Source organism: Neltuma alba, unplaced genomic scaffold (assembly GCF_004799145.2).
Source record: "Neltuma alba isolate B1F8T4 unplaced genomic scaffold, ASM479914v2 tig00013697_pilon, whole genome shotgun sequence".
NCBI classification, from domain to species: domain Eukaryota; kingdom Viridiplantae; phylum Streptophyta; class Magnoliopsida; order Fabales; family Fabaceae; genus Neltuma; species Neltuma alba.
The window spans coordinates 70751-89324 of record NW_021637860.1 but is presented as its reverse complement, the minus strand read 5'-3'; the positions used below and the strand labels follow the sequence as shown (position 1 = coordinate 89324).

Here is an 18574-nt window from a genome sequence, read left to right as displayed (position 1 = left end):
GTTCATCCCAAATAATTGTGTCACAAAATTGATCGCATTGATGTTGATCAGTTTTCCCCACTTGCCGTATGGGATTACCGAGGCAGGTTCTATAACACGGGCTAAAATTATTGAGCAACCATGTTTTAAATTTTATCAGCTACGCATCGGTTGATGTTAACAATAATATATTCGAGTAAGAGCACGATAATATCTTAATCTTCTAAAACTGTGCACATAAATTGACACATTAAATTTACCAAAGTAAAATTTCAACATCACATTCCTCATTTCTTCATCTTTTCCTTGTCAAGGGATAGTAAGGTATAGTAGCTATTAATAAGTCTTCCCTAATATTTGGTATTTTTAACTTCAGATATTAGCATTATTCTTGAGCCTGGATGGATATTTGTTATATATATATATATATATATATATTAGCCTACTTAATTTTTTCACGCACATGTGCTCGAATTTATTGCTTTAATGCAGGAAAAGGGGGGGGGGAGGAAACGTAATTTACATCATACAGTAAAACATTTATTCTTCACATAACAAAATAAACAACGTGCCTAATGAATATTTGTGAACATATATAGAATTTTGCTTTTTTCAAACTGGCATTCCCAAATTAAGATTTTTCATTTAATATTGAAACTTTTTTTGCGAATTAAATTGAATTATTTAAAAATAATTTCTCTCAATTTAATGCTTGAACAATCTTCAAATCAGCATGGCTTCTAGGAGAAGTTTTTGTTGCCTCTTTGATAAACTAAAGTCAATATCTGATGCAAAATATATGACAGAATAGAAAGACCATAATAATAATAATAATTGAAAATCTCACTAAAAGTCCGTTCTCATTTTGCATGAAAGGTTAGTCGGCCAATCATATTTGTTCTCATTTTAGTTTTGATTCTTCAGGTTTTATATTCTAAGTTTTGACCTCTCAAGGAGTAAAATAATCTAGATTTTTATTAGAATATAAGGATTAATGATTCAAATGAAGATAAATTTAAGGGACCAAAATCAAAATAAGGGCAAATTTAAAATAACAAAAATTGTATTAACCCCTTATAATTAAAACAGCATGTATTTCTATTCATATTAGTAATATTGATGATTTTGTTGATTTGATTTGATGGTTTGGAGATATAAATCAAACTTCTTCAAGTGACGAGAATTTTCGTTTTTATTAAAATTATGATCCATCGGTACACGGTCAAAAAAATGAAAATGCATATTCAGTTTTGTACAAATTAAAGAATAAAATTAAAGTACAGATGGATTACTGATTTAAATTTGTAATGACATGAGTCTCATGGTTATACACGAAGACTGAGAAATATTTATATACAAGTAACGGGGTCAAAAAAAGAGACACATGAGTAATGTTACATTGCTGATAACTTATTAATAATATGATTTCTTTTATAAATTAAAATGTCTATATACACAATATATACAGAAAGAGGTGGGTTTCTTTCTGGGGAGCACGTCTAAAGGGAGCGTGAAATTTCAAAACATCGGGGGTGATGGGATTAACTTTTCAAAAGCAATCTTATAATATACGAAACAAGTATGTGAAATGAGATTTGTCTAAATTTATGTAAAAATATTTTTTTCTTAAGCAATTGTAGGGTTGTCAAACTCCCCTTACGTACCATTAGCCTATTAGTTGAGAAAAGGCCTTTCTTTACCTGACCTGTCACCGGTTAAAACTTTTTGTGAATGGCCTTCCCCTTGATATTGAACTCTCAACTAAAATACTAACGTCATGAGCATAAATTGAGAGAACTTGCTTTTAAAAGACTGGCCTGGAAGATAAAGAGTCTTTTGAACTTGTAATAAATCGTATAACAATTTCATGTAAATGGAACCCACATGGAGTTCTTAATCTCCCAGTTTTGCACGTCTGGAATTCAGTAAGGGCTTTTGAAAGGAGTCAATTACGTACACTCATTTCCCAACAACTCTCATTCCATTATCACGACCTCGAATGAAGTTAGCAAATTTCCTTACCAACAAAAAGAAAAAAGCTAGCGTAAATTTTCTTCAAGCAAAACAATTTTTTAAAAAAAAAAATCTGCCACATGCGAATGGAAGTTCGCATCATGACGATTGTTATGGGTCCACTTTCACCTTTCCTTTTGGGTTTAAAAATATCAATATATTCGCCGGAAAAATGCATAATAAGAATCAATCTTTAATCACGAGGTGTATCATGAATTTGTCGAGCGCACAATTAGGTGGTGTTGTTGGTGTCTAATTTTATGTCCACATTTTATGTCCTTTTAAAGTTTGGATCGGCTGACTAATATTTGTTTACTGAATCCATTCTATCCTCACATATTTATTCATATTTTAGGTACTAATCACATATTTATTAATTTGTTTCAATGTTCAATTACAAACACGCGCTTATAATTACGGCTACATGCATTAAGGCTGACGAGATATATCGTAGAATAACTTTAAGTTTAAATGCACTATCTCTATATAATTATGCAGGATAAGTACGAATCAGGTTCACTTCCAATATATACTTGTTGAATTTGGCTATGACTGGCAGAAATATATAGAATTCATGGTAATCCAAAAGAATATCCTAAAAACTAAAAGAAAAAAGTATAGAGAGAGAGAGATAGAGCAAAAAGAAAAAGAGTGCAACCCTAATTTTTATCTTAATTATAGCGACCACTTTTCCATATTCATCATACACACGCAGACACACTTAATTAAGTTCCTTCTCATTTAATTAAACTATATTAAGGAATATGCACCATAATATCCTATAATTCGCACCTAATCTTTCGCTTTATTCAAAAGTTCACGTCTTTGATTCCATATATCTATGCCAGCCTCAGATTTGTGAAACATATATACTAGACCGTCAATTAGTAATCTCAGAGAAAATCCCGTCATATGATGAAATATGCATACAATACAATGTAACTACCTTGTCTTTTTGTTTAGAAACACGCATATAGATTAAAAACGCTATATCTCATAAATAATCTATGTTAATCACATCAATCACTTGATATTTTCAAAATTGATTATATTTAAAGGTATACACATGAGGAATAAGTAACACCGCTTAATTAACGAGGGAGATGACCTGACAGTAATAATTCTAATTATCACTAGCATTATTTTTAAAATCATCAGTGAGAAATATAATGAGAATTATAAATATATTCATGTAATTAATATGGCATATTAATTGTTTAGGAGCTGACGTAAATCACAAATGACACAAACGCACATATATTTATGGAATCATAATGAAAGCCACGAAGAATAAAAAAGAATACTAGATGACGTGAAAGAAAATAAGGTAAACAAGGAAAAGACGAAACACAGCAAATCGGTGGCCAGAATAAGAATATGATGGAGCTTGCGTCTCAACTCAAGCAAGCTAGCTAGGTATAATATATGGGCTATTTTACCACTTTATGTTACAGCCACAGACACCCAAACATTTCTAATCCGATTCAGAAATCAATTTTGTCCGCCATTACTAAAATCAACCCCACATGGCACCATCGTTTGTTGAATCGTGACAAGGAACAAGATCCTTCCTGGTTGTCACATATATTCGATTTCAATTCACCCCTCTCTACATATGTAATATTCTTACCTGGCTAGCTTCGTATCTTCCCAACAAAGTTTCAACCTTTCAATCATCATCACCTATATGGTACTCTGATACGCATACTTACGTGCCTGTCCCCCCGATTTTTCTAAAATTATGGTGTAAAGTGCGTTTTTTTTTTTCACTAGATGAATATTGAAAGGAACTTGATATTCTTTAAGCTTTGAGTTCAAGTCTTGTGACACAGCTCAAATTCGAATTGGCTTTGGTTAACGAAGCGATTCTTAAACGATCGTTCTTTCTTTAATTTCTTTTTGATAATGCTGATAGAATCTGACGTAAATGATCTGTTTTATTTTCACTTAATACGAGAAGTGAATTATTATAAGGAACGCTCGGAATATATCGATGGATCTTTAACAGCATCTGCTCGAATAACAAGAGATTATTAGTATTAATTAGTGTGATGAAGCTTGATTTTGAGAAGCAATTAATTAAAAGAATAGATCTCTGTAAAATTCCGTTGCCTCTGGCACTGGGCACGCGAAGGGAATATCATGATCGATGCATCTTAGGCACAAACGCAAATGGTTGTGCCCTTAGTGTGCCCACGAGAGGGGTCATCAAAATGTGCAAGAAAGTGAATTATAAAAGTGAGATTAAGCTGGATCTTAATTAATTGCTTTTCTGATGATGAAAATCATTAGGTGTGCCTTTCTTTATATATAACTTTTTTGTTTTGAGAAGGGGAATGTCTTTGATTAATCTAATCATGGTATGGTTCTCCACTAAACAAAGTTTAATCCTCAAGTTTTTCACAAACGCGCGACAAGTTTTTTTATGCGTGCGATGTTAATTAGTACTGCTAGAGACAATGACGGGACATGAATATCTGTGTGATGGATCCCCAATAACCGCTCCGTTAAGCACGTACAAGACTTTAATCTTTTATTTTCCCTACACTGCTGGATTTAGCATACATCAAACAGGAGGAGAGAGAAACAGAGAGAGGGAGAGAGAGGAGGGTATAATATTATATAAATATATATATATATGATATTGTGTGTGTGTGGTGGGGTTTGAAGTATTTATGGTTTTTGTATTGTTTCTTGGATGATTAGGGGGTGACAATACATAGTGATGCTTGCTGGCTGTCCTAATAAACCAGGCTGTAATGGCAGTCTGTGAGTAATATATAGCTAGCTAGTTAGTTGCTTCAAATTAAACAAGGAAAATTGATCGATATGACAAGAAAAGTTTCGAATATTTTGTAGAAAAGACTAATGAAGAAGTGAGATTAATTTAATTTATATATCGTGGTGTATTCAATTATTTAATTAGAGGTGATCATCTTGATCGAGTCAAATCAAATGAAACTCCAAATTTATAAATTAATAATGCGTGAATCAATAGGTTGGCGCACAGGTAAGTTCGTACGCAAGTATATATGATTTGCATCTTAATTAACATCTTAAATATTAACAAGCATGTAAACTATTTGTCTTTTGTAATAGATCGACTAAATTATATTCAAACTATTTGACGTTACACTTTACTACTTCCTATGTGGCATCCCAGGCTACTACAAAAATCCTAATTATTATTTCTTCAACTTTCAACTATAACAAAAGATATTAATTACTTGTTAATCTTACGAGAGAACGAAAACCAATAACACGGCAACGTCTTAACTCGCGATCAAGTTTATTTTCATATGTTTATTATAGCCTTGTAACATGATTTAAGGCTGTAGTTCATCTTATATATAGAATTGATACTGGCCATGATTTAATGAAGAATTACTCCATGCCTTTTTAGTACTCCTTCTGATCAATGTAAAACTTATTTTGCAGTATAATATTAACTCTATAGTGTACATAGAAGTGGAGGAGTATATGGAATTCTTTTAGAAGGAGGAAAAAAGCGCGCACGTTAATATCACAAAGTTAGAATTAAGTGGAGGTATCAGATGAAATAAACGCACATCTTAACATGTAGAGTGAAGAATTAATCATCCTCAATAATATTTGTATGTTTACAATTAAGGATTAGACAATAAAACAAGACATGTGATAGAGAGAGAGGGAGAGAGAGGAGAGAGATAGAGCCACAAAGGTCAGCATATCCAGGTGATCTGATTGAAGCATATCTTGAACAGGGGACTCAAATTAAGTTGCATTGGTATTATCCACTTAGGAAAGAGTACCCTCAAGAACTGATGATACTCACACGCACACACAGAAACACACAAAACCACAAGTGGGGTCATAAATCAGTAGAGGCACTTTAATGCCACATTGGCACCATTAAGAAGGTGGGGTTCAATCCATCAATCCCAACTTGAAGACAAAGACTCGTCGATTTTGACGTGATTACCATCCATCATCTTCTTCTCTTTGATTCTCATCTCTCTTCTTTCCAATGTGACACATTACCTGTCCTTCATTATTCATCAAATTGACCCCCTTCTCCTTTAATCATATATATACCACCGTCTTCCTTTTTCAAAAAAATAAAGGAAAAAAATTGATCTTCTACGTGTTTGGTTTACTTTATTTCAATAAGGATGATACAGACCTGGGCCTTTGAGGTGTATCTGGAATCAGCCTTCATCCACATGCATGCATGAACGTCTTAATTGCCCTTTTCGTTTTTGTATTAATTTTAAGTAGCACGTCTTATTCCTCGTCTAGTCCTTGTGGGAAAAAAATTTGCCTTCTGGGAATTTTCTTTTTAAAATATTTTCAATTTCAATGGACGTAGTTTAGACTGATCGATTATATTAACTATATGTTTTTTCTGATATATGAGCTGTTCAAACTTTATTAAAATATAGTCAGAGTCAATATACACATTCATCTATGATATGAACCAATCAGTGAAGTTACCTTAATATGTTCCACCAAACGGAACATGCCCAGTGGAGCCTGTCGACAATGCTTCCCCCCCCCCTCTCTCTCCCTGTCCGAGCCACATTATGAGGAATTCTATATATTGATAGTATATTCTAAATCATATGCAGCATACATATATGTGTAAAAAAGAAAATAATTGCACAAAATAATACGATTTATATTCTATTACTATATATCTTACAGCAAATATAGTAATAGAAAGGAGAGATAATTGTTCCAGTTTTGTCATATTATGTACAGAATGTCACTGATGAATACCAACAGAAGCCTAACTCAGAGGCCATGGCTCTTCCAATATATTATGTGTATTCAATATTATGACTGCTGTGAAGGGATTTGGAATTTAAAAAAAAAAAAAAAACGCTGCGACAAAAGTTATATTAAATGGAAATCTGCAGACGTGCATGTGGAATTCCCAAAGATTTATACATACAGTGAACTTGGAGTACAAATCAACCAATGGAGCCCTCACAAGCAAGCAAAAAACCAAGATTAACGGCACACATATAACTGTTTCCGCCCTATCTCCCTACACTGTGTTCCGTCCATAATCAAATGCGAAAAAAAAAATCCTAATAAAAAAAACTATTAAAACAGATTCCATTTTCAGAAAAAAAAACCCCCAAAAAAAATAATGGAAGTGATAATTTAAGAAGTGAATAAACTAAAATTGTGGCCATAGAAGGACGGAACACGTCCTCTAGTTGTGTCTGCTGAATCTGACACAGGGCCACGTTTGGGTTGCTTAAAATTGTCAAGAGCCAGAGAGAGAGAGAGATACTACATTAGGTGGAAGAAGATGAAAGGGAGAGGAGGCAAAGACGCAAAAGAAAAAGTGGAAATATACTAATCGATAATTCTACCGCCGACAATGACAGTGTTGTAGGGTGGTAAGCTAAAACACAAGGATGTTTAATAATGCAGTACAGCAGCTAGAAGCAGCAGAAGAGCTTCTGGGGTTTTCAATCCCTTAAGGCTCTACTGGGCAATAAAATATTTAATGGCGTGCTATTATTGAGATTCACTTCATTATGCTTTTTCATAATTGCTCCGTTTTTAATGTCTTCCTTCCCCTTCCTCTTCAATTATTGCACGCCCTTTCCCCCACTTCTTTCTCCCCACCATTTTTTTTTTTTAAAGGGGGAAAAAATAAAAAGGAGACAGATACTAATTTTTCTTTGAGTAGTGTGGAGGAAGAATAAACCCCTTTCAATTAGGTTTATAAAGGTAAAAAGACGAGAGCTCTCACCGCTTATGTTGATTTGAGTTGGTCATCCGTCATTACACACACACACACAATATCCCATGTCATTATTACTTATTCTAATTCGCTAATGAACTACTTTATCCGTCTCTTTTTATAAGAGATCTTCTAAAATCTCTTTTTAGTTCAAAATATTCATGTTTGGACTATCTTACCTCTAGCCCCTTCAAAGTTGTACGGACCATTGATTATATTTTGGAAAGCAGGTTAGCAGGTCTTTAAGGGTATAAATGAAAAGTTGACCTATTTTTATACCTTATTAGTTGAACAATTATATTTTATTAGTTTCTTGCATAAACCAGTTAAACATATGTTATATATAATTATAAAAATGCATGGACTATGGAGCGAGCACGTCTGTAGTTTTCTACCGCTTTAATTAACTCTGCCCAGGGGATAGCCTTCGAATTCCTTTGAGCTCAAATGCTCCAGCTGGGCAGTTTCGATTTGGTTTTCTGTTATCCGAGTTTCCAATATCCTTACATGTTCCTTAGAAATCTGTTGTCTGCCTTGCTATTCTCAACCACCGAAAATAAATACCCACGATTTTTTTTCTTTTTTTTCTGCAGTGAAATCAATTATATATATGTGTAAATATGATGAGCCTAGCTAAATATTCATTTAGATTCACAATTTTTTCGTGTCTTAATTGCCAATAACTAAAAAGAAAATTGTAGAAAAGTCCTCTATTAAAAAGTTTACTGGCGAGAAGAACTTGACACTTTTTTATGACGAGAAGTACTAATCCTATGCAAATTTTATACACACAAAGAGTATCGATATTCTAATTTAAGTCTTTATCATCAATAAAAGGGTAAGTGGCTTCATTGGGTTTCGTTTTATAGTCTTAGTAGATAAAATTTCTAGAGCGGTAATGATAAGATTGTGATTGGAAAAATTTTCTTTGAAAAATATATAATGATATCGCAAAGTATAGGGCTACTTAATTCGTTCTTTCCCTTCAAAAAGAGTCGCATCTCTATTATATCTTGGTTATAGCCAGATGATTCTAGGATCATTGTTTAGTATACATCAGGAGGGCGACAATATATTTGGGGGCTCTAGGAAATGTGGGGTTAGCTAGCTAGCTAGCTAGGTAGAATGTGGCATCAAATTATAATGATAATAATTTAATTAATAATTCCAAAGGATCGAGTCTACTTGGCCACATTTCTTAGATTCATTATTTCAACGTTCAGATATGTCACAAAGCCATATAGTATCATGAGAAAAAGAGAGGCCAAACCCTTTGATAATGAAAGCTCCTTCTACATTTGCACTGCTTCTCCCTCGCTATTACCTTTCGCACTCACAACTTGGACCACCCATTTAAAGCTTAATTCTAATACTCCAGAACTGTGCATAGGAAGCAACGAACTTGGACCTAATTATATTAATTAATTATAATAGCTAGTGGCATATATCTTGTTTTTGTCGACATTCGTTTCAAACGAAAACGTCATTGTTCGGCCTATATATAAAAGTTAAGTTAATTTATTTGACTATGTTGGTAATTTACGAGAGATCAGAGATTTTCTGCATTTATAATTAAGTAGTTTACAACTTATAGAGTAGATATTAGTGATAATATCCCGTCAATATAATGTTCGTTAAAAGTAACAGTTAAAGAGCGTTGATGTCTGATTTGTCAATGATGTTTACTCAAAAGTCAAAACCTTGTATTTCCCAATGAATTAGTTAGCCTTAAATCATACTAGTAACCAATTATGAGGAACATCATCATAAATCGTTAGTCATATTGACTTCATTTAGAGCAGTAATCCATTAAAAACGTAGCCAGAGGGATGCTTTCTTTCGGTTCTCAATAAAACTAATCATGACATGTATGTGCTTTCTTTTTTCCCCCCTGGGAAAGAGAATAAAAAATGGTCCTCCATATGTATATACTGGGTTTTCGGAATACATCAATACGTAAATGAAACAATCTCACCAATTGCCGTTACCAAATACCTGAAAAAATCTCACCAAGGACCTGAAAGAAGAAAAAATTAAGTAAAGTTTATCCGTTTAAAGATGATAACAAAGTAGCACCATGTACAAATCACTAATATTATAGTTATAATTGATCATTTAATTTAATCAAAAGGGAATAATCAATGATTACAGGTGCATGCCAAAGTAGTAATCATCATAGGACTGTCTCTCCTTTTCTTTTGCTCTCCAGATTCCATTTGGGAAGAACACCTTTAGCATCGTCAAGTTTATCAAAAATTAAATAAAATATTTATTTTCGGAATATAAAAGTGAAGAAAATAATATATGTTTTGCTACTTTAGGGGGGCGTCCCCAGTAGGAAGAAAAATGAGATGTAAGAAGGCAAAGTCTGCATCAGAAAAGGGAAGCGGGACATGAATGGAAATGAAAGAAGAAGGGACTGTCCGACAAGGAGGACGTGGAGTGGGCCTCGTGGGCCTAAGATTCGGTCCAATAGAGTGGGCCCACTTGACAACCCAACCGTGTGATGATATTTTCAGATGACGTGGAGCCCTCCCTTCTGCTCATGGCCGTTCCATCGTCAACGCGTTGTGACTACGACCCTACTCCTGCTTCTGATTTGACCCTCCACGTACTTCTTTCATCTCTAATTCGATTTCTTAATATTAGACAACTGGAAAATAGACTGAGAATTTATCATCGTTAATTTTGCCCGCCTTCTTCCCATATAGAGAGATGATTAGCATCAATTGATCGTCAAAGGGCAAAAGAAACAACATATTCTTAGCCATGTACTATGATGGAAGTTCGAGATGAAGATGGATTCAAAACAAGATTTTTGTTTTAATTATGTAGGAAAAGAAAAGGAATCTGGATGGTTCATGAATAAGTATAAATAAATAGGGAGGTGAAGGAACATGCTCAATTATGGGCAACAGAATGAGAGAGGGAAGCCATGTGCAAGAGGGAGACAGTGAATTAGGTGGATCTGAAAGAGAGTACTATAATGTCTGCGATCTCGGAGATGAAGGGATTCAAATTGAATAGAATAAGAACAGCTTCAATAATAATATGGTGGTGGTTTGGCTTCCTCATTCTTCGTTGCCCCTCTTTCGTAGGATACAAGAAATCTTCATACCTGCCTTAGTCTTCCTTGCACGCATGAGTCAGTCAGTTTTGTTTCACCCAATATGATGATGATGTAGTGGTGCTGTGATCTGATTTCGGTATTGCTCAGTACAAGCATTAGATGAAATAAATGCACTGCAGAATATATCTTATATTATATTAAGATCCAATAAATACAAACAAATATTTTATTAATGTGTTGGATCTAAGGTACAAGACTAATTCCTCATAGCATATCAAACTAATGTTTTTCGTTGGTTTAGTATCTGATAGTGTCACGAACAGAATTTCTTTTAACAAAAAAAATATGTGTTTAGGGAGAAAAAGCATTACATCTCACATGAAATGAAAATAAAAACAAGACAAATCACTATTCTAATGGTTAAACCAGATCATAACTGAACCAATAACATAATTAAGTAAAAAATTTATATTATATACACATATTTCTACCTTATAAGCATTTTGTACGCTATCAACTTTTCCTAACAATGCAGGGTGAATTTATATAAAAGATTAAACTGCGCAAGCCACACAGAAAATCATTAAATTCTTAAATCTAGAATGGTTATCGATTAGCTTGTGGTGGTTTAATCAGAGATGAGCAGGACAACTGGCTGCTGGGTTTCCAACAGAAACTTGGTCAGGCAGGAGCAACTACTTCAGAATCAATGGCAATTCAGGCCGGACTCAAAATACGTAAAGTGAAACCCTATTCTGATTCTTGGAAAGTTATTCAACTGCTTGCTACAGATTACAACCTCCTGCACCCTTATAGAGAGGAAATAACTGAAACCAGGTCCATAATTTTCTCTAATTGGGACGTTGAAATTTACCATATCAACAGGGAGGCGAACATGTGCGCTGATTTCCTTGCAAGGACTGCTCGTGAGGGGAATGTGGGGGTGAATATGATTCACATACCCCCAATCTTTTGTGTAAACCAAATGTGTGGAGATCTTGCTAATAGCTTTAGTGGACCTGACTGGCCGGTACGAGTCGATTGTAATCTTCACAAGCTTAGGCTTGCCATGTTATTCAAGAAAAAAGAAAAGAAAAGAATGGTTACCGATTAGAAGCTAGCAACTTAATCACAAAGTATCAGTTCTGATATGCAATCACTATATTTTTCTTTCATTAAATAATCCCCAGTATTTTGAATTGTCCTGCAAACGTATGCAGTAATTGGACCATCATTATGACCCGCCTGGTTTATTAAAAGCCACTCCAGTTTTTAGCTCAAAAGTTAGTTCAAGACGGTTCAAAATGACCCAACTCTTAAAATGGTCCAAGCTGTTGAAATGAGCTGCCTTCGACCATTTAGTTCGATCTGAGTCTTAAATCATCACCTGAAATTATTACTTTTTCTTTCAGGGGGAAAAAAAATCGATATTGCTGCTGTCATCAGATGGAGACTAATTTTCGCTGACGATTTGAAAATGTAAATCGTCACATTCATTATGCGCGTGTAAGAATTTTTTTTTAAAATTTAAAGGCAAATCCATTAAAACAGGATAAAAAGATTACAGATTTAAAAGGACGGGCTTCCCAGAAATAAGAAACCTAGACGGATTAAAATAATACTCCTCTAATTTGTAGGGCTAGTAAGTTTCGAAGCCATTGCCTTTTGAATTGACATTTAGCTCGGGTCCAAGAGCAATCTTCTGGTTCGCCTTCTAGCAGCTTCATGGCCTAAAAGAAAACCCCACGCTCTTCAAGCTTAGGCTTGTCTTTGTAAATTGAAAAAAAAAAAAAAATCATGCTGAAGGATAATAGCTCTGAACTAACTCTGGCAATGAATTTGAAGACACAAATACTAAAACTGGCAATTACCTTCTTTTTTTTTTGGTGAAGGGCAATTACCTTTTGTTACGACACATTATCTCTGGTTTTAAATATAAAATTTAATTTGTGTACAACTTACACAATCTAGAATAGTAATTTATATAGAAATCAAGTGAAGCTTTGGATTTTGGCTCTTCAAAAATCTAAAACATAGGAAACAAAATAATAAATCCAAAAAAGCCAGCCAACTTTTCATTTAAACTAGAATAATAACGAAGAAAAAAATGAACAAGAAAAGATAGAAGGCACAGAAGACAGTGTATACAGTAAAGTAACATTGACCTGGATTTTACTTTTACATTGATAGGTAGGATTTGAAAATAAATATCAACTGAGAGTAATCATACTGCACAGTGCATACTGAAGCATGGATACAGAAGTCACCCACACGGCATTTTTAGTGAAACATCGCGAAGGCCTCATCGCCATTCATGCGTGAAATGTGGGGGGACTGGGGTGATTCAGACTTTAGAGACAAGAGATGATGATTCAGAACCCGCAATCGGAAGCTAAGTGAGATCCATCGATGATACACCCTAAAATTAATCTCTCTCTCCAAATTTGACAGCGTAAATTTCTCTAAAACTTCAAAAGGCTAGCTCCGTTCAAATCGATCAGTTGAATGAACATCCGTAATCATCATTCATCAGTCACTTGAATGAACAAGATTCAGATACTGTTTATCTTCTGCTTCTATGATTAAAAACTTCCAAGGTCTGTCTCATGTCACACCGGTGATCTTTCTCTTCTTAGCCAGCCCGCTTTGCTTCTGAAGCCTCTTCCTCTTAGCTTGCTTCTGGTATGACTTTGCAACTAAGGAAGGTTGTTGTTTAAGTGCAAAGCTTTTTGCTACATGCCCCAAGTGGAGTTTCTTGATCATAAATATCCTTTTCAAATCACCACGATGGGCAGCGTAGGCACGGACCCAAGAGCAAAATCCCCTCTTGGCAAGTTTATCAATTTTGGGCTGAGAATGACAAGTTAGTTATTAGTTTAAGGTACAAAGGCAAATCAAAACCACAGGAATATATTACTATAAAAATGTGAAAGAGCTTATCAGCCATTCTAATTGAAAATCAAAAAAGAAAAAAGAAAATCTCATTTAGATGTAAAAGGAATCGCGTCCAAAGACCCCCACCGGTCATTCATTCACTTTGTTAGATGCACAAAAAGACGCAAGCAATCACGATTGTCACACCTTCCTCAGAAGAAAATCATTAGCCAATGGCCAATACTAACAACCATGTCATACTTGAAGTTCCAGGACTAAGAAGCTTATGAAGCCTAATATTGGCATTTCCCAAAGGATTAATGATCAATCAGCAGGAATACAAAATCAGTAGTTATGATGACCATCACACGTAGCATGCAACTGAATGAGACTGCCAACTTAAAATAGCCTTCCTCATTACAGTTTCCTTTCAATCATACCCGTTAATGGTATGTTCTATGTTGTTATCAGTAATCTGCGCCAGAAAACATATTGAGAAAACTTCAAGTCCCATACATTCCACTGTGCAAAAATCAGTTCTCCTGGGAGAGAATATAATTGATATTCTCGTCTGATTATTGGAAGACTATAAATCCTTATGTAATTGTGTACATGCAAAAAACCTGCTATATTCATAAATGCAAAACCAAATCCACCAACAATGAACCTGGACTCCAAACTTAGGTTACAAGGTTTCATAGTCAAAATAAAATATAAGCTAAAACTCAACTTTCAAAGGATTATTCGATCAGATAAGATAAAACAAAGAAATAAAATTATATAAGAAAACTGATAATGATCACCTTAGACATGATGAAAGATTCAAGTGCCTTCTGAAGACAAATGACCCAGGGATGCGACTCTATGGCAACAAAATTCTTGGTATGCTTCTTTTGACCATATAGTGGGAAACTATCCAACACTTTGAGGAGAGGATAGTCCGTCAGTGATACACCATGTTTTTCCAAGTCCTGTAAATAATCTATTTCAACTGGCTGCAGAAATAACAATGACTCTCCTCTTTCACCCAGCCGAGCAGTTCTACCAACTCTGCATCATGAAATATTCATTAGACAACTAAGCCACTTGCAGTACATTCTGACTCTTTATTGTCTTTATAGGTCGAGTTCTCTTGTTATTCTCATGGAATAGTATAATTAACCAACCATGAAGATTTAATTAGACAACTAAGCCACTTGAAGTACATTCTGACTCCTTATTGTCTTTATAGGTCTGAGTTATCTTGTTATTCTCATGGAATAGTATAATTAACCAACCATGAAGATTTAAGTAGAAGCGGATTCCTAGTCAATTAGATAACATGTTTTAGGTAGAAGCGGATTCCTAGTCAATTAGATAACATGTTTTAGCCGCACTCAAACCCCAAACAGACAAATCTAAATGGGGCATGTCCTTTCTTAAATGAAATTTTGATGAAGGAAAACAATAAAATAGATATGATGCGAGTGTGCATAACTAACACTGCGCAATAACTACTGAAAAGAGCACCGGCACACCCCAAAATCTGGAGGGGGGGGGGGGTTAACATAAAAGAAGCTGAAATGGAATGATAACTAGATACCTATGTACATATTCAGTGGCTTCCCCTGGAGAATCATATTGTATAATGCATCTGACTTTTGGAAAATCCAGTCCTCTAGCAGCTACATCAGTGGAAAACAGCAGCGCTGCTTTCTCTGCTTTAAACGTCTGAAAAGTATTCCTTCGGTCCTCCTGATCCATGTTCCCATGCAAACGAAACACTTTACACCCCAGAAACATCTGTCTAGCATCTCCTTCTGATTGTGGAGCAGAAAACTGGAATTCCCTTAACAGTGAAAAGTGGAAGTCTACCGCATCACATGTCGAAAAGAATACCACAATCTGTGAAACAAGCAAGTCAATGATGTGGCCAGAGGAGCAAAACCAAAAACTTTAATAAAATATACAAAAGTGAAAAGCTATAATTCATAACGTTGAACGTTAATTCAAATAACCAAAACATATATTTTATTTCCAAAAAAATTGAAATGCCAACTCCACAAGAGTTTTTTCATGTACAGCCCACTTAATATAGTTGTTGCCAACACCATGCATTAAGACGAATTTTAGAGATCCAATAAAAATGATATAGGGGAAGTGTGGCAGAAAAAGAGGGCTGGAGATTAAGCCGAACCTTTTGTGAAGCTTCCCTTTCAGAAAGGTACTTCACAATTGAAAGAAGAACAGCAAGACGTGCACCGCAAGGTACTGAAAAATAAATAAGGACCTTAATATACTATGATAACTTGAGGAAATTCATTGTCACAAACCTCAAATTACAACATACCTTTAACATATCTCTGAATCAATTGTGTGGGAACTTTATAATCTCCGGCAGGTGTATGCAGCATGTTTTTGGGATACTTCTCTTCATTGTCTTCACTCTCCCCATCAGATTCTGAAGAATCAAGGCTCTCCTTTGTCGAAATTGGTTCTGTCCCTTTGCCATCAAGACCAATCATCACAGGATTCTCTAGACTAATTTTAGCAAGATGATTCACTTTTTCGTTTAAAGTAGCTGATAAGAGCAAATTCTGTCTTAGAGCTCCAGAGTGCCTTGAAACTGCATGCTCTTGGTTAGCACAACCTGTTTTTGCATCTAAATGATCTAGTATTTCCTTTATTTCTTTTCCAAATCCTAATTCCAAAATCCTGTCAGAAAGCACGCATTAAGCTAATTAAAGTATGATAAACATAGGATAGATTCTACAAACAGTACCAGATTTCTGACGACAACATATGGTATTTATGATTAAGTCATAGATTGAAAACCATACCTATCAGCTTCATCAAAGATTATCCAGCGCAAATTGGTGTACAAGAATGATGATGTATTCTTCAGGTGATCTAAAAGGCGGCCAGGAGTTGCTACAAGAATTGATATGCCTAAAATAGGAACAAATGTTATAAATACATTTAATCAGGATATTCAAGCTTTGAGCTTTCATCAGAAACAAATGACTCTTCATATGTTGTTATGATGCGGCTTTTCCAACAGCCTACATGGTTTCAAAATTTTATCCCACAAATTTATCAAGGCATTTAACCTTTTCCTCAGTCTAGTCGGCCGATTCATATATTTCAATAGAGCCCTCTCCCCCCTTCTGCCTGCCTTAGCAAACGCACTATTCTTCAGCCATAAAAAATGTGACTCATACCTCAAGCTTTGTGCAATACATATGAAAATATGTCTAACTGTATGTATATGGATAATTTTGCATTTACAAGTATTGATTCCATACTCTATTACCTACTTAGACTAGATAGTAATGCAACATGACATGAACATGCTACCCATGAAATGTGATAAGATGAAAGAAAAGAATTTATAAATGAAGTTCAATCAGGGGTTGGTGATGGATGCACATGATTTTTACCTTTGCGCAACCTGGCCTTCTCTTTTGACCTATTTTCACCACCCATTACATATCCAGGTACAATCCAGTGAAATCGATGCAATAACTTTTGAAGAATTTCATAAACCTGCAAACATAGCTCCCGCGTTGGCACAAGGACCAACGCTATTGCCAATAAATCAATTAATTCTTCAGTACAGTTCATATGATTGGAACTTTTGATAACTAGGACGACATATCATGCTTCTTAGTAATTTCAAGGACAAAAGCACGTATGATACAAAACAATGTTCAAAACTTTTTTTTCCTTTATGACAAACTATTGAAAAATCTAACATCAGTTTTCTCTCCAAAAAAAACCAACAAATGGCCTTGATAACAAATACTTAACAAGATCAGTGATGGACAAAAGATTGAGTGAGAAAGTTAACAGTGTATGAATTATGAGTAAGTTTTATTCTCAATATAACTCCTATATCTGAGGTAACATGATATGATTAAGAGTAACCGGCATATGCAAGAGAAGAAAGCTCGCAGACTTTACACGAGCGTCAAAAGTGCAACGCTGAACAGTAGCTTTTAACAGGGTGGAAACTCTGCAGTTATAAAATGAAGATATCTTTTAATTTTCTTATAAGAAAAAAGTACTCACCATATGTTCCATCAGACCGTTGGATTCTGGTATCAAAGTTCTGCAAATGATGAATAATTGGAGCCAAGTATGCAACAGTTTTCCCGGTGCCCGTGGCAGCATTAACAAGACTGATTTCTTATTAAAGGAAAAAAAATTCACGCTAATAAAGTGCGAAGGGAAGAAAACATCCTGATAATCATTTAAAAAAGAGAATGAAAAGAAAATTTAAAGGGAAGGATACACATGACGCCCCGAGAGAATAACAGGAATAGCTTGGGCTTGTACAGAGGTTGGAACTTCAAAACCCATTCTTCCTGCAAACACAATAAAAGCAAGGTCCACTCTCAAAGTTAATCCAAGTGTTAAGAGGCAATCAAAACGACTCCAGTATATCAAGGAAAATATGGAAAGCATCACAGCTTCCAAAACCAAATTTTGGTTCATTTCCATACAAGTTTAGAGTTTTTCCATCCAGACAAAATTCAAAAAGCACATGAGAGGGAGAGATGAATACCACGGAGCTCGTCGCACAAGGTAGGATGCAGTCCCAGGCTTGAGAAAGAGCAAGAGGCAAAAATAGTGCCGTCTTTACCTTCATTGTTGATCGCCTCCTTCTTCTTAATCTTATTTTCCATAACTACTTCACTTGAATTCGCGCTTTTTTTCGCCCCCATCCTTCTCTCTTCCTTCACTTTTAATGGTCAAGCAATTCAGCAGAACAATACATCCTCCTCCTCCTCGTTCTTCTTTCTGCGCGGCTCCAGCTCTCTGATTTACTGTGAGCGAGCTTCTTATTGGGCTGGATCAACATTCATCAAAGCCCTACGAGGCCACTCCGCACTGGACCCATTCATCATTACCCCTAT

General features: G+C 35.0%; 1 protein-coding gene across 2 annotated transcripts; it reads right to left on the bottom strand.

Annotated features, from left to right (window-relative positions):
* Nucleotides 1-12851: 12851 nt before the first annotated feature.
* LOC114738842 (DEAD-box ATP-dependent RNA helicase 17) lies at nucleotides 12852-18445 on the bottom strand. Of its 2 annotated transcripts, none has more exons than XM_028926898.1 (10): nucleotides 18223-18445; nucleotides 17950-18022; nucleotides 17727-17836; nucleotides 17096-17239; nucleotides 16496-16604; nucleotides 16006-16370; nucleotides 15853-15926; nucleotides 15259-15560; nucleotides 14480-14726; nucleotides 12852-13652 (listed from the first exon to the last, which is right to left on the bottom strand). In XM_028926898.1, the coding sequence occupies exons 1-10, from the start codon at nucleotides 18380-18382 to the stop codon at nucleotides 13407-13409; spliced, it is 1830 nt and encodes a 609-aa protein (XP_028782731.1). In that variant the 5' UTR covers nucleotides 18383-18445; the 3' UTR covers nucleotides 12852-13406. The 2 variants fall into 2 exon arrangements, with proteins under 2 accessions (XP_028782731.1, XP_028782732.1); XM_028926899.1 differs by having other exon boundaries at nucleotides 17096-17201.
* Between the last annotated feature and the right edge of the window lie 129 nt (nucleotides 18446-18574).